This window comes from Stigmatopora argus, chromosome 2 (genome assembly GCF_051989625.1).
Source record: "Stigmatopora argus isolate UIUO_Sarg chromosome 2, RoL_Sarg_1.0, whole genome shotgun sequence".
Taxonomy (NCBI): Eukaryota; Metazoa; Chordata; class Actinopteri; order Syngnathiformes; family Syngnathidae; genus Stigmatopora; species Stigmatopora argus.
This window is the reverse complement of record NC_135388.1, coordinates 24,144,970-24,161,093: the sequence shown is the minus strand read 5'-3', so window position 1 is coordinate 24,161,093 and position 16,124 is coordinate 24,144,970. Positions and strand designations below refer to the sequence as shown.

General features: G+C 43.7%; 1 protein-coding gene across 10 annotated transcripts in view; it reads left to right on the top strand.

The window, feature by feature from the left end:
* ccdc102a (coiled-coil domain containing 102A) overlaps positions 1–16,124 on the top strand; it is a 155,644-nt gene that overhangs the window by 93,838 nt on the left and 45,682 nt on the right. For all 10 annotated transcript variants that reach the window (XM_077619538.1, XM_077619518.1, XM_077619529.1 and 7 more), the window contains one exon: positions 4,915–5,124. In XM_077619538.1, the coding sequence (XP_077475664.1) occupies positions 4,915–5,124 (210 nt within the window). The remainder of the gene's footprint in view (positions 1–4,914; positions 5,125–16,124) is intronic.

Sequence of the window (16,124 nt, the reverse complement as noted above, 5' to 3'; positions counted from 1 at the left end):
TTTCTTTGATCTATTAACTTAGTTTACTTCTGCCAGTTCTTTTTTGGAACCATTCAGCCATGCCTTCGCTGTCATACACATGGGCTCAGTGGTGAACAATACGCAGCAGAAAGAGCAACACCTCGATGCCGCTGGAAATCCGGAGCTGGACAAAAGTGCCGGGAGAAGAAGCGACGCTTCAGACCAATCATTCCATCTATTATTATGGGAAAAGTGAGATTCTACCCGATAAGATGTAAGCGCTGTCATCACTTACCAGGCCGGAAAGGGAGATTTGGGAGTGTTGTACTCTGTTACTGTTGATTCTTCAGCTCCAGACTACTGATCGACTATGCGGATAAGCTTGGAAGAGTAATTCTGCATATTTTCAACCTCAGTCTCAGTCTGCAGAAGTTCCCCACCTTGTGGAAGACTTCCTGTCTGTGGTTCCAGTTGTATCTAGCTCTACAATGTCTTTTTCTATTTCTGCATCTGTCTTTGCTGCTGCAACCAAGATGGCGCCGCTCAAGTGGCAGCTGGTGGCAGTAGCTCCGTCTGCTCTTACTCGTTGCTTTGTTTTTACAGCTTTTCTATCTTTTGTTTAATTAAATTGTAATATTTCTCAAGACTTTCCTTTATACATTACTTTGTACTTTATACCTTTTACTTTAATGTTTTTACGACCTTTACGACTCGACTCTACCCATCGCATGTGTGAGGCAGTCATTGTTTCTTAATACTATTCCTGGACATTTTTTGGAACCATTCAGGCCCGGATGGCTACCGGCCTGATGACCAGCTCCAGACTTTGCGTATCAGCTTGGAAGAGTGATTCTGCATATTTTCATCCTTCGCCTCAGTCTGCAGAAAATCATAACCATAAGTGGGCTTCCTGTGTGTGGTTCCAGCTTTATCTAGGTCTACATTGTCTTTTCCTGTGTCTGTGCTTGCTACTGCTACAAACTGAATTCCCCAAATACTGGATGAATAAAGGTTAATATAATCTAAGACAACTGCTTCTTCCACGGTCAACTCTACGTCGTATACTCTCGCGTCAGCAATCCAGCAAATCTTGCTTATATACCAAAAAAGAGTTACGAAGAACATCGTCTTCGAAGAGGTTCTTTGAAGGAGACGAAGATTTTCATCTACCAGTGCAGCGCACTGCTACCACGACAGGACAATCAACCTAGTGATCCTTTGACCATTCCTTCCAACAGTGCTTCGCTGCAACTAAACTTCATTTTAATCTTAGCTCTCTCCAGAATATTCATGTTTTTTTTTCACTTTTCAGGATCCCCATGAAAGAGAATTCTATTTCTACATATTCCTCAAACTGATATTGTGTGCTACATTGTTTTGTTATCCTACTGACGGTTTGGCTTGATTTAATTGAACTGCTGAATAGCTTCTCATATCATATCTGTACATTTTGCTTGATTGGTTTGAAGTGCTGAACTTAATCATACCTGTACATAATTGTATAAAAATGTTTTCTGATCCAACCCATTGTTCCAAAGAGAATTTGTTATAGCGCAACAACTGTCTTTTGGTTCTAAATAATGAAATGAGCGAAGTTCAACAACCTCACCCAAGCAGGTGGGACTAGTGAAGCCACTTCTGCTTGTGACCAAAAACATAGGGTGTTTGGACATTGAAGAAAATGAGAGAATAAAGTCGTACATCCACTTAAAAAATTAATTGGTTCAAGAAACTGTTCTCATCACTAGAATTTTTCGTAAGTAGAGCAGTGTAAATTCGTTCCATAGTCCTCAAAAAACTTCCAAGTAAACCCTTTGAAATTTATCAGTGTCCCAATTCTGTATGAAAGATTGAGAAACACAAAAAATGAGAGAAAATGATAATTAAATAGTTAATTAAGCCATTAAAATGAATAATAAACATGCAAAATCTATTGGTTTTGAAATGCAGATGCTAACACACATCTAATAAACTTAGAATTATGAATTCAAAACAACATTAAATTGAACTTTTATTCTTTTTCATTAACATTTCATGATTTATTTGGCATTTAATTTTTCACCCATTTTATTTTGTTCTACTGCTTCTTACCTTTGAGTTTAAGTTCCCATCTGCAGTACTGGTTGAAGGACGTTTTGAGAAAAATCGATCCATAGACGATTGCCTATGACAACTTTTAATAAATGTTCTAAAATGTAAAACACAAACGTCGTCAAAGTGGGCGATCGCATGACTCGTTTTAAATAAAAGAGCGGGAACTTTTGGTTTTCGTGCAAGTGAGGTCTCGCCGCCTATATTTTCATCACAGGTCCCTTTTGCCTGGAAAGTTTAGAACTACGGCATTGACGCCACCCACTCACACATACACGTGATGAATGGCCAATAAAAGCGTAAGAAATCATACCTTTTCTTTACGGCCGTAGAGCCGCATACGGTGCGCGTGGAGAAAACAACATTCGGCTTCTCCCTTCGGCATCCTGCCGACAACTCCAATTATTGGAGTGAAAAAAATGCACGATACGCTCTGTTTTCAGACAGGAAGCAAGACTACTTTATTGCACAACTCGAGGTCTTTTATAGACAAACAGTACAGTGAAAATTTGAGGGACAACTGCCCTCCTTCGTCATCGTTTTGGCAATGTCTGAGAATTTTCTTGGAAGGCCAGCCCGACCCTGGCTCATTAACACATGATACTATCTGCGACTCACGGCTGCCTGCTAATTCCACAATAGGTGTTATCTAGACTAACGGGCACCTCAATATTCCACTAAATATGTTGGTCGGGCCATTACGTATATGCGCTTACGTGATCTTTTCTGAGCTTCAGGACACTTTCACCAACACTACTACAAAACCTTTTTGATCTCGCCGTTCTACTTGAAATGAGAAGTCGTGAAAAAAATAATTAATTAATGCTATTGTGGTTGGGACTTGTTTTTTTGTCATCATGTTGCGTTCCTGGCCTCTGTCTTTGAACATTGGGTATTTGTCTTTAGTCGTCGTGCTGACTCCATATCTGTGAGAAAATAGGAAGACCTTTAACTGTCTGACACCTGTGTTCCAGCAACTTCTAAGTCTTGGCAGATCTGCTTTTTGGTGATTCTCGGTTGAATCTTCACCCTCCTGACCAATTTTCTCTCAGCAGCAGGTGACAGCTTGTGTTTTCCTGATTGTGGCAGTGACAAAACAGTGCCTGCACTTTATACTTACAAACAATTGTTTGTACTGTTGCTCTTGGGACCTGCAGCTGCTTTGAAATGGCTCCAAAAGACTTTCCTGACTTGTTCAAGTCAAGGATTCGCTTTTTCAGATCCATGCTGAGCTCCTTTGACTTTCCCATTGTAGCGTTTTTGGGCGTTTACATCCAATGAGCCCTATTTAAATGGCCTCAGAGAAGTCACCAGCTGTAGTCACTCATAATCACGCACAAGAAGTTAAGAGGCCATGCTATGAAGCTCATTTCATTGCTCATTTCATTGACACAACTTTCTAAGTCACCAAAATTGCTAATTCGTGTTGCTGTATGTATATTTTTGACCAAGCAGATTTGATCACTTTTTCTGTTAACCCATAATAAAGTCATAAAAGAACCAAACTTCATGAATGTTTTTGTGACAAAGAAGTATCTGTTCCAATCACTCTATCAGAGAAAATCAGAGTTGTAGAAATAACTGGAAACTCAAGAGAGCCATGACATTATGTTCTTCACAAGTGTATGTAAAATTTTGACCACAACTGTACGTCTTTGGAGGGAGTATTTCCATTTTTTCATTAATTTTCCGTCCCACTTATCCTCACAAGAAACGATCATGGGGCTGCTGGAGTCTATCTGTTAGGGTTGCTTGGTTTTAAGCTTTTTTCCCCCCGGTGTCCTTTCTGTTTGATTGCCCATTTTGTTCAGCCTCTGGTGTATTCCCCGCTTGCTCCCTCGTGTGTTTCCCAGGTGTTCCTAATTGTCTCGTCAACCCATGTCAGTCTATTTAAACCCCACTTATTGTTATGTCATTCGTTGGATCGTCTGGTTTTGTTTGTCCATGACATGTTTCCACGTTACCTCGATCCATGTTCCATGTGCCTCGTTCCTCGCTTTCCCGTGTCTCCCCTTGTCAGGTTTAGGTATGTAACTTGATTCCTAAGACTGTTATTTTCTAAGATCCAGTCTAAATGATTAAAGTTTTTGTTTGAGCACCACTTCCCTCGTCCTCGCCTGCTTCCCTGCGATTGGGTCCTATTCCCCGTTTCCTCGCCTTGACGTTTTGCCAAAGACGTAACATTATCCCAGCCAACTATGGGCATCAGGCGGTGGACTCCGTGAATTGGTGGCCAGCCAATTCCAGGATTATTTTCAAAAGACATAAAAAGCTCTTATCAATTAGTTAATAATGACTGTTCCAATACGTTTGCCCTGTTCAAAAGTTAGAACTAAATGTGCTCTGTCTTGGGTTGTTTAACACATGTAGACCTAAATAATTTGAAATATAAAGGAGCGGCCCAGTGGCGCGAGTGGTTAGCGCATCGGCCTCAGCTCTGGGATCTTGGGTTCAAATCCATGTCATGTCCATCTGTGTGGAGTTTGCATGTTCTCCCCGGGCCTGGGGTGGGTTTCCTCCGGGTACTCTGGTTTCCTGATTGGGCTGATTGGACACTAAATTGCCCTTAGATATGGGTTGAGAGTGCATGGTTGTCTGTCTCCTTGTGCCCTGCAATCGACTGGCCACGATTCAGGGTGCCCCCTGCCTAGGGCCCGGAGTCAGCTGGGATAGGCTCCAGCACCCCCAGTGACCCTAATGAGGATAAAGCGGTTCAGAAAATGAGATGACAGATGAGAGATATAAACCGGATTCATGAGTTTGTTTCATTTCCTTAATTAGATCTAATACCTTATTGTATTCTATATGTCAACAAAAAAGCTAAATACTTTTAAATATTAACAAAATATGTATGGCTGTCAGATGGAGAAGTTACAGGTGGAAAATGCAGCAGATTGGGGTCGCCGAGAGCGTTTGGAGACAGAGAAACTGGCACTGGAGAGGGAAAACAAGAAGTTGAAGGCTCAGACTGAAGATTTAGAAGAACAGATAGCAAAGAAATGTCGCCAGACTGCATCAATAATCAGCACTGACCTGAAGGCCATCCAGAATGAGTTGTTTGAGAAAAATAAGGTAAAAGTCAAATCAAATGTATTTCTTTTTCTGAATGCTAAAGCAATTGAATTTAAAATGATGGCAGATACTATTCTTGAAACAAATCCATCAATGAGACAAGAAATGCTCACTCATGAAATTAGAATACTTTATCCTAATTTCTCACCTGTTTCCGCCCCACAAAAAATCTCCAATATGCCTTTACAGTTGCACTGACCCCCCTATATCACATAGAGAGTTATTGGTATGGTTTAGCATTAGTGTTCAATTCTCATCAAGGTAAAGGATAAAATGCTGATCACCTGGATTGTTGTTGCTTCTTTTAATACAACCATGGAAGGGGTCAATGTTCACACTTTTGGAAAGGATGACCATTTCAGGAAAGCATGGACCACTAAATTCCAAATGACCTGAATCTATTGGCAAAGAACTTGTTGGTCGGGCATAATATGCATCAGATTCTTAGGGATTTGGGCCAGAACTTAGATATAAAAATACCTGCAGGCCAATTCATAACCAAAAATACAGGGCACAAGCAGCGATTGTGGAAGAGGAAGAAAATCAAGGCAACGACCAGCATCAGAACCACGAAATAAAATGAGGGTAAGATCATTAACTTTTTTGTTCTACATTTGATCAAGTGTCAGACTTGCTTTGACATAATGTTTGTTGTTGATCATTAATAGTGAATTCCGTGAATTCAAAGAGATGCTGAAATCTAATTTACATTGTGAAAAAAAATCCCTTCCAATGCTGAATGCCAAAGTCTGCCAAATAGCTTCAGCTGCCGTGACCATAATTGCCGATCGTTATATCTGGGCCCTCGTACACTAATAAATATATTTTCAAACATAAAAACAATAATAATATTAATACAATGACAACCACAAGTAACCTCATAAAAAATTATAGCATTAAATGAAAATGAAAACCACTGCAGTCACAAATATAAGGTAGGTTTGGTTTATGTTGGTAAGTAAATAATATTGTAACAGTATATTTTCCACATGCTTCATGAAAGCTTGCGGAAACTGCATGGAGCAGTCAGGAAAGCCCTCAACCTCATTTTCAGAAGCTTTTGAGGAAATTTTCAAAATGCTGATGGCCAAAGGATACATCGAAATGCAAAGATTCACTGACCAGATAAGAGTGATGAGGTGTGATGTACTCTTTCAGGTTCGTAGATGGATTGGTAGATTGAAAGATAATTGTTATTGACTAAATAAATGAAAGGGAAGTGGACGGGTGGTTAGCGTGTTGGCCTCACAGTTCTGGGGTTGTGGGTTTGATCCCAGGTCAGTCTTCACTGTGTGGAGTTTGCATGTTATTCCATGCTTGCATGGGTTTTCTCTGTCTTTCCTCCCACAACCCAAAAACATGCAGAGTAGGTTGATTGAAAAATTAAATTGCCGCTAGGTATGAGTGTGGGCGTGAATGGTTGTCCGTCTCCTCGTCCCCTGCGACCGGCTTGCCATCAATTTAGTGTGTCCCCCACCTCGTGCCCATAGTTACCTGGGATAGGTTCCAGCACCCATGCAAGCATTGTAAGGATAAGTGGTTCATAAAATGAATGAATATATGAAAGCACTGTGGACTAGTTGTTAGCACATCGGCCTCACAGTTCTGGCATCAAAGGTTCAATCCCAGGCCCAGACCTACTTGTGTGGATTTTTATGTTCTCCCCAGACATGGGTTTCCAATTCTCTCCCACATATAAACAAAATCCAAAGTAGGCTGCAGTCCATAATTGGCTGGGATAGGCTCCAGCAACCTGTGTGACCCTTGTGATGATAAATGTTATAGGAAATTAATGGTGAATTATGTCTTCAACATTTGAATTTGTCAGGCACAATGTTTTGGGGGGTTTGCACATTTCTATAGGCGATTTATCAGGGACTATAACCGTGCCGCCGCCCCCTCACAGCACTCACATCCACAAAACTCCCGTTCCGTTGGTCGGACGCAGCGGAAAAGTCTTTCGTTGATCTAAAGTCTCGTTTTACCTCTGCTCCCGTCCTCGCCCACCCAAACCCTGACTTGCAGTTTCAGGTGGAGGTCGATGCCTCGGAGGTGGGGGTCGGCGCTGTCCTCACCCTGCGCAAACAGACGGATGGGAAGTTGCACCCCTGCGCTTTCTTTTCCCCTAGGCTGACTCCAGCGGAACGCAACTATGGCATTGGGGACCGGGAACTGCTCGTGGTGAAGATGGCCCTGGAGGAATGGCGACACCACCTGGAAGGGGCTACTCAGCCTTTTGGCCTCCTCGCCAGGCCAGGTGGACCATTTTCTTCAGTAGGTTTAATTTCACGGTATCTTATGTCCCAGGTTCCAGGAACGGGAAGCCTGATACGTTATCCCGCGTTTTCCATCCCACGAACTCGGAGGAGGAGCCCCCAACTATCCTACCTCCCTCCTGCATTGTGGCAAGTATGAGGACTGGGCTGGAGGCCGAATTACTGAGTGCCAAAGATTCTGAGCCGGACCCAAGACAAGGTATGCAGAAGGACCTTTATGTTCTAACCCCAATACGTTCCAAGGTGCTTGAATGGGCGTTGCCCACACACTGGTGTTGCGCCAACGCTTTTGGTGGCCGGCAGTAAGCGAAGATACGCGATCCTTCGTGTCTGCCTGCCACATGTGCACGCGCAACAAGTCCTCCACCAAGCCGAGCGCCGGTCTACTCCGTCCACTCCCAATTCCTAGTCGTCCCTGGTCTCACATTGTGATCGGCTTCGTCACAGGCCTTCTTAAATCCCAGGGTACCTCCAGGGCCATCTTCACCACGAGCAGTTCCCGGTCCCCAATGCCATAGTTGCGTTCCGCTGGAGACAGCCTACGGGAAAAGAAAGCGCAGGGGTGCAACTTCCCATCCGTCTGTTTGCGCAGGGTGAGGACAACGCCGACCCCCACCTCCGAGGCATCGACCTCCACCTCAAGCTGCAATTCATACTAAACATACTAAACATAGTTGACCAGTTTTCCAAAGCTGCACACTTCATCGCCCTCCGCAAACTACCTTCGGCCCAGGAGACGGCCGGCCTCCTTACGCAGCATGTTTTCTGCCTGCATGGAATCCTGGCTGACATTGTCTCTGACCGGGGTCCACAATTCACCTCTCACGTCTGGTCTTCTTTCTGTGGATCCCTTAACATCACAGTGAGCCTCTCCTCGGGTTATCATCCTCAGACTAACGGTCATTGTGAGCACACCAATCAGCAGTTGGAGGCTGCAATTTGCTCCACAACCCATGCTGATCCAACCACCTGAAGCGACCAGCTGCCCTGGATTGATTATGCCCACAACTCCCACCCTGACTCCTCCAACCTGTCCCCCTTTGAGTGTTCCCTCGGCTATCAACCCCCCTTGTTTCCTTCCCTAGAGGCAAATATTGCTGTGCCCTCTGTCCAGGCACACCTAACCAGATGCGCCCGTATCTGGGAAAAAGCCTGGGCTCCGCTTCAGCGCGCTTCCACCCTTTCTCAAAGGCTGGCCAACCGCCTTCGTGCCCCCGCACCAGCCTACGCCGTCAGTCAAAGGGTATGGCTGTCCACCTGAGACCTCCCTCTTAGGACCGAGTCCTGGAAGCTGTCCCCCCGCTTCATCGGCCCCCATGAAATCGAACGGGTGATAAACCCATGAGCCGTGCGCCTCAAGCTCCCACCGCCACTCCGCATCCACCCCACCTTTCACGTTTCCCAGGTCAAGCCAGTCGTGACTAGCCTGCTGTCCCCCCCTCATCCTTCCCCCGCCCCCTCCACTGATGATCGATGGGGGCCCGGCAGTCATGTTGGAACGGCTTCTGGACGTTCGCCACCGGGGTCGCGGCCTGCAATATCTGGTAGACTGGGAGGGGTACGGTCCTGAGGAGCGCAGCTGGGTTCCTGCCCGTCCCTCATCCGGGACTTCCACTGGGACTACCCGGAGGCCCTTCGTCGTGGGCCAGGTGGCCCGCGTAGGGGAGGCGATACTGTCAGGGACCCGGAACAGACTGTGGCTGGTTGTCCTTTCCACCCAATACCAGGCCCAGCCCCTAATCACTCAAGCGCTTCCAGGTGTGATTCATCAGCTAGTGAGGAGTATTTAAAGCCACCAAGAAAATGACCATGCTGCTGGATCGTCTTAAACAGTTTACTGTTAAGTACCCTCTTGCCCTCTCCTTGCTTGCCTCTACTATCTCCGACCTCTTGTTTTGCTCCCAGGATCCCGACCACGCTCAGCCCCACGACCACGCTCCACGGACCACAATCTTGCTCTCACGCATTGTTACCTTCGCTCTGGATTCTACTACATACTCCTCAGGTACCGACCTTCCTGCCACGACTAACGGCTCGCTTACTCTACTCCCTTTTGTGCCTCTGCCCGTCCGTCTCTTGGACGCTTTTAATAAAAGTTCCACATCCAGACTTGCTGACTTTGCCTGTGTCTTTTTCCCCCGTTAGTCAGTGCGAATGCGATCGCTAATACGAGAGGAGTATATACTACTTCTCGTTGGCAAGTGGTCATTCATTATCCTATTGTGAGGACATTTGTTTGCATCATTTTGGGAATATTTTGAATGGAAGACAAAAGCAAACAACCCTCGATAGGTTGCATCTGAAAGTCAGGGTGGAGGCGGGTCAAATAGAGCCAACCCGGGGGAAGAAAGGTATAAAAAAAATTAAACAAATTTAGAATTAAGTTTAGTGTAAAGTTAGATTAAACTTATTTTGAGTGTCTGCATTGTAATCCAAGTTCATTTACATTTGTTTATGTTATGTTACGAGTGCGTTGCCTTGCTAAAAGTCCCCCCTTGAGTTGCGAGTAAATCGACATACGAGCTCAGTCCTGGAACGAATTAAGCACGTATCTCGAGGTACCACTGTATATATAAAAATAGATTTGGATCCACTCCATATCTTTTTCAGGATGATAGTGGAAATCCTACGGCTGTAATACTAGAAATTTAACTAGCTACACTAACAATGGGAACACAGACTATAGTTTTTAGGTCAAAGATTAGGCAACCAAAAGTCTTTGATATGTCTTGAATGACTGTCAATTACTACATGAGCAAGCAGCAGTATATAGACTACCGTATTTTCACGACTATATGGCACATCGTATTTTTAACCGCAGTGTCGGTAACGAGTGCTATTTCTGTATTTTAAACAAAGGACGCACCGTTTTTTAGACGCATATATATTATATCCTCACCCCCTTGCTACTGTGACAACGCAATTTCCCGAATACGGGATAAATAAAGTTATCCAATTCAATCTAACCGCAATAGCGCTGGCTACTGGAAGCAGCCCCAGACTCTTTGTCCGGTTTCCGGTGCGCAGTGAGTGCTGGGATATATAGTTCTTGCACGCTACACCCACACGCTAAAAACACGTTTTTTAAAAGGCAACGGAAGCAAAACTGAGTTCGGTTGTACTTTATTTAGCCATTTTACAATTTACTCACGTCATCATCATCCAGAAATCCATCAAAGTCCTAATTTTCTGTGTCCGAATTGAACAATTGTCCAAATTAGTCATCGAAAACGCTGAGTTTTATATGTTCGTCCAGGCGGCCACAATCCATTCACAAATAGTAGCTCGGTGGTAGCTGCGTAACTTTTCCAACGGTGCTTTCCATGCTTCGTCATGCTGTGTTGATGTCGATGTATACAGGCCACAATCCATTCGCAAATAGTAGCTAGCTGGTAGCTAGCGTAACTTTTTCAACTGTGCTTTCCATGCTTTGTCATGCTGTGTTGATATCGATGTATACAGGCCACAATCTATTCGCTAATAGTAGATTGCTGGTAGCTAGTGTAACTTTTCCAACGGTGCTTTCCATGCTTCGTCATGCTGTGTTGATGTCGATGTATACAGGCTACAATCCATTCGCAAATAGTAGCTAGCTGGTAGCTAGCGTAACTTTTCCAACGGTGCTTTCCATGCTTCGTCAAGCTGTATTGATGTCGATGTATACAGGCCACAATCCATTGGGTGTATTGACAAAAGAACTACTACATATCCCAGCAGTCACTGCGCAGTACTTTGTCTATGGGAAAATAGTAGAGTCGGTGTACCCTATCAACTGATTCATTTTATTTTATCGTGATAACAATTTTAGTATTGGTCCATATATAAAGCGCACTGGATTATAAGGCGCCCTGTCTATTTTGGAGAAAATGTTTATGTGTGCCTTATAGTCGTGAAAATACGGTACTTATGTTGACTGGTTATTTATTGATTGATCTTTTGTTTATTATTTATTAATTTGTATTTTTGTTGTTGTTATTTGTGCATTTCGTGGTGAAGCTTTAAATCTTGTTATACTTGTGTAATGACAATAAAACATTCAATTCAAAATGTTTTACTTTTTTTTCTATAGTCCCTGGAATCCACAAAAGTCAGATTATGGGAATGTCTCGCTAATCTTTGTTAGTGCATAGCATGGGAGAGGTCCATGCACAGCTCTACCAAGCAAGCCCCAACACTACCTAGCTAGATTTCTGAAGGGGGGTGGAGCCAATTATTTAAATTTGTTGAATAAACTGACTAAAAAATAATACTAATAAGACTAATTTTGCTAAAAATAGATTATGAGCATTCATGATTAAATGTTTATTTTCCCTGCATGCAATCTGGAGAACAACGCACCACACGACTGCTCTGTTGTACCATGCCGCCTGAAGTTTAACTTTTTTCAATCATTCATTTTCTGAACCGCTTATCCTCACAAAGATTGCAGGGGATGCTGGAACCTATCCCAGCTGACTACAGGCACCAGGCGGGGGACTCCCTGAATTGGTGGCCATCCATTCCCAGGGCATGAAGAGACGAAAAATCATTCACACTGACACTCATAGGGCCAATTTAGAGTGTTAAACCAGCCTACCGTGCATGTTTTTGGGAATGTGGGAGGAAACTGGAGAAAAGCCTGAGGAGAACATGCAAACTCCATACAGTGAGGACTGACCTCGAATTGAACCCACAACCCCAGAAATGGAAGAACGACGCGCTAAACACTTGCCTGCCAAGTTTAACTTAATTACAATATTAATTATTTGCTTAGAGATTGAATTGAATTGCTTGCTCGGAGAGTTAAATATCAACTGGCTCTTCAATTCAAATCTGAGACATTTGAAATCCCTGTTAACTAAATATAACTTTACACAACTAATCAAAAGTCCCACTAGACTCAATGCGTCTTCCGAAAGATGCATACATCATATTTTCCAATAGGTATGAGAGGATTCAAAAAACCTTCAATATGATTACAGGTCTATCAGACCATATTCTCATCCTATTCTCAAGAAAGCTTTCTAAAAATTGATACTGACACAATAAGAAAACCAGATCAGAGCAGATGAGAGTACCAAAAAGGGAGATCCCAAATTACCCACAGGTGTTAAACAGTATCAATTGGGATCATCTCATCTTTTCCAATAAGTGTGAGAGGATCCAAAAGACGTTCAGTATGATTACAGGTCTCTCAGGCCATAACCTCATCCTATTCTCAAGAAAGCTTCCTAAAAATAGATACTCATGCACTCAGAAAACCGACCAGAGCAGATGAGAGTATCAAAAAGGGAGATCCCAAATTTGACACAGTTATTAAACAATATCATTTGGGATTACTATCTCTACCATAACATGCTAATGACGGCTGCAATACTTTCATGACCAAGAAACAGTGTCTGCATTCACAAGAAAAAATAAAGCAAAAGCATAAAAAATAATCACCTCCCATGTTTATGTGAAGACATACAGGCATTGATAAATGACAAACACATTTACTTCTCTATGATATAAAGTAATAAAATAAATTCGAACCACACAGGAAGTCTTCCACGAGATGGGGAACTTCTGCAGACTGTGACCGAGGTAGAGAATATGCAGAGTCACTCTTCCAAGCTTATCCGCACAGTTCCTCAGTAGTCTGGAGCTGAAGAAAACAGCTGCAGGGCAGAACTCCTCGACTCCGTTGCTGGTAAGCGCCGACAGCTCTTCCATCTTATCCCATGATGGAATGGTTGGTCAGAAGCGTTGCCTCTCCTCCTGGCACTTTTGTCCAGCTTCGAAAGTCCGGCGGCGCCGAGGTGTTGCTCCTTCTGCTGCGTATTGTAACTGCTTTAAACAAGACTGTTGCTTTTAACCAATCAAATTTCGAGTTGGCAACCCCACAATGCTTTTTCGCAGCCATTAGCATTTTGCTGGCTGGGATACGTCATTGCTTTCACCAACTATGATTGGCTAGTAGGCGGGCCAAGGCCATAGTGAGGCAGGTAGAGATCGCAAACTCCACCACCCACAATGGCCGACAGAGGCAAAAACAAATGGATTTGGTTGCAGATTTGCTCACAAAGCTATTTTCCAGACTGACTTCCAGAAAAAAATGAACATCATTAAGAAAGGGCGGTCAACTCCGAAGCTAGCAAGCCTGTTACAGCCGGGAAAAGGGTGTGTGCGCCACTTTCAGTGCGCTAACTTAGCTGCACAAGCAAATATATTGTTGTGTTGATTTAAAGTCATTTTCAAGACGGACTATGCCGGAAATATGACAGGACAGGCTCGACTTTCATCATTAGCTTCGATGGCGATAGAAAAGAAGGAAGAAAGTAAGAAGGATGGATATTGTGTACAGTTAAAAAGGATTTTTTTGGTGAGTATAATATGGCTATATTCCTAAGTAATATTTCAATTGTGGGCCGGGTTCTGATATCTAAAAAGCTCCAGTGTTTGTATTTAAGCTTCAGTGTTTGTACTTAACCACTAAATGCTGCTAGGAAGTGGATTTTACCCCATTTTACCCCAGTTTTATTTTTGCCGTTTCGCCATTGACGTCCATCGCTGTCTTTTCCCGGGAAAAATCACCCCCCTGGCCTGGTTGTAATGTTTCAAAAGCTCCAGTATTTGTATTCAATCAATAAATGCTGCTATGAAGTGGATTTTACCCCATTTTAGTGCATTTTTTGCTGTTTCACGTATGGGCATATATGGACGTATCGACGTTCATCGCTGTGTTTTTACCGGGGAAATGATACTCCGGGCCCAGTTCTGATGTCTAAAAAGCTCCAGTATTGGTATTTAATCAATAAATGCTTTTTTCGGCTGGATTTTACCCCATTTTCGGACAATGTTGGCCCGTATGCCATTGACGTTCATCGCTGTCTTTTCCCGGGAAAATCACCCCCGTGGCCTGGTTTTAATGTCTGAAAAGCTCATTGTCAAAGCTGGATTGCCTCGACAATAATCTTCATACAGAGGAAGCAGCAAAACACGTGGTAGTTTTTGACTCCCGGCCGATGGAGGTTATCTGGGAGGGAGGCCCCATCCTGACCGCTCTCAAAATGGCCGCTGCCCGCTCCGCTTCCTTTGTTCTTGGCTAGCCCCCACCCATTCCTAAGAAGGGGGGGAGCAGACGGACAGAGCTAGCGTCCACGTCGAGGTCCCCCAACCAGATACGCCGTCCGCTCGGTCGGTGATGGTATTTAATAGAAGTTAGGTGGAGACAAACTTTAGGCGGGAACACGAAAGGGGTGTGTTACATACAAAGTGATGACAGGCCTCGACCTGTAGGTGTCAGTAAAAATTCTATTCTAGTGACTTTAAATTCATAAGAGTGCAGAAGGGTGCAAGATTAAATATAAGAATACAATTCATATTTCACACTTCCCCCCTGTTGTGACTTGAAAGAATTTTCATTAAACATCAATTTGTATCCCTCCCCTCCAGGTTCTAGAATACAAATATCATTGACAGTTACTCAATAGGGTATGGAAAATAACAAAATCACATGTCAAGGCAGAGGCGAGAAATGATGTATTCAGTGGTAAAAATTCCTCTACGTCTCTCTTAATGAGCGAACCCAATTTTTAAATCAAGAAAAGTACATTTGCATAGAGGACTCGTCACACTTCGAAAGAATGCGAGAATCTCCAGTATGGTCTGTCATGCGGTGATACTGTGTCACTATAAGGTACTAGCGTGTGCTGGATTGTGTTTTGAATCATAACTTTCATACAGGGGATTACACACAGAAGAAATACAGAACAGTAACAAAACCGCAAGGTTGCAATTTTAAACAGAATTGAGAATCATGAGCACAACTTTATCCACCCCAAGTTGGGGAAGTAGTGACAGTACGATTTTTTTTGGGGGGGGGGGGTGGACCACAACTTTTGGTCCCCAGGAACATCATCGCCCCAGATTGAATCACGTGGTTTGAATTGCACTGATTTTGATCTCTTACTGTTATGTTCACTCTCCTTAAAAGGAATGCATCTTAGACCATCTGCACCACTGCAGATTTAAATGTGACGCCTCGACCCAGTGAATTCAGGATGTCAGGATCTGTGGAAATGGGTATACGGCTAAACACATAACAACTTTCATTCGCAACAATCAGTTTTTTCTGGAACACCATGAAATTATACAGCACATCTTCATAGTAGTTCTCCAGATTGTTCTTTCCATACCACTTCACTCTCCTCTGTGATAGGAGTATGTCACCATCTTGGTTTCCAGCTTGAGTCTTTGTGGTTGGGGCGTTCAGACACGCCCAGGTTGTCACTGACAGTGCAGTCACTGACAGTCCAGTCACTGTGATGTGGGTGGCAACAGTTTCACGGTGGCTTCCGTATAGAGGTGCAAAGTCTATGGGAGGTCAGGGTTAAGTGAGGGGTGCTTGTGGCAGGTGAGTAGACGTCAGATGAGTTTTTCACGGACAAGGGTTTTGACACCGTCCGACTTACAGTCTACTCAAGAGTCACCTGTGTCTCGAACTACCTTGACCTGAGGTTGGTGAATCGACTTTGACTTTTCAGTGATCTTTGCTGCTGTGGAGGTTGGGTCTTCCCATCGTGGAGAGAACCAGGACTTCCTTTTATGACTCGGATCAGGATCCAGTCACCTGGCTTCACCACCTCCTGCAAGATAGACAAAAGGATCACGGCAGCTTACATGTTCTTTGGATAAGTTTCTCTCCTTCCTTAGTCTCTCGTCATGGTTCATCTTCCCATAGAGGAAGTTGGAATGGTCTTC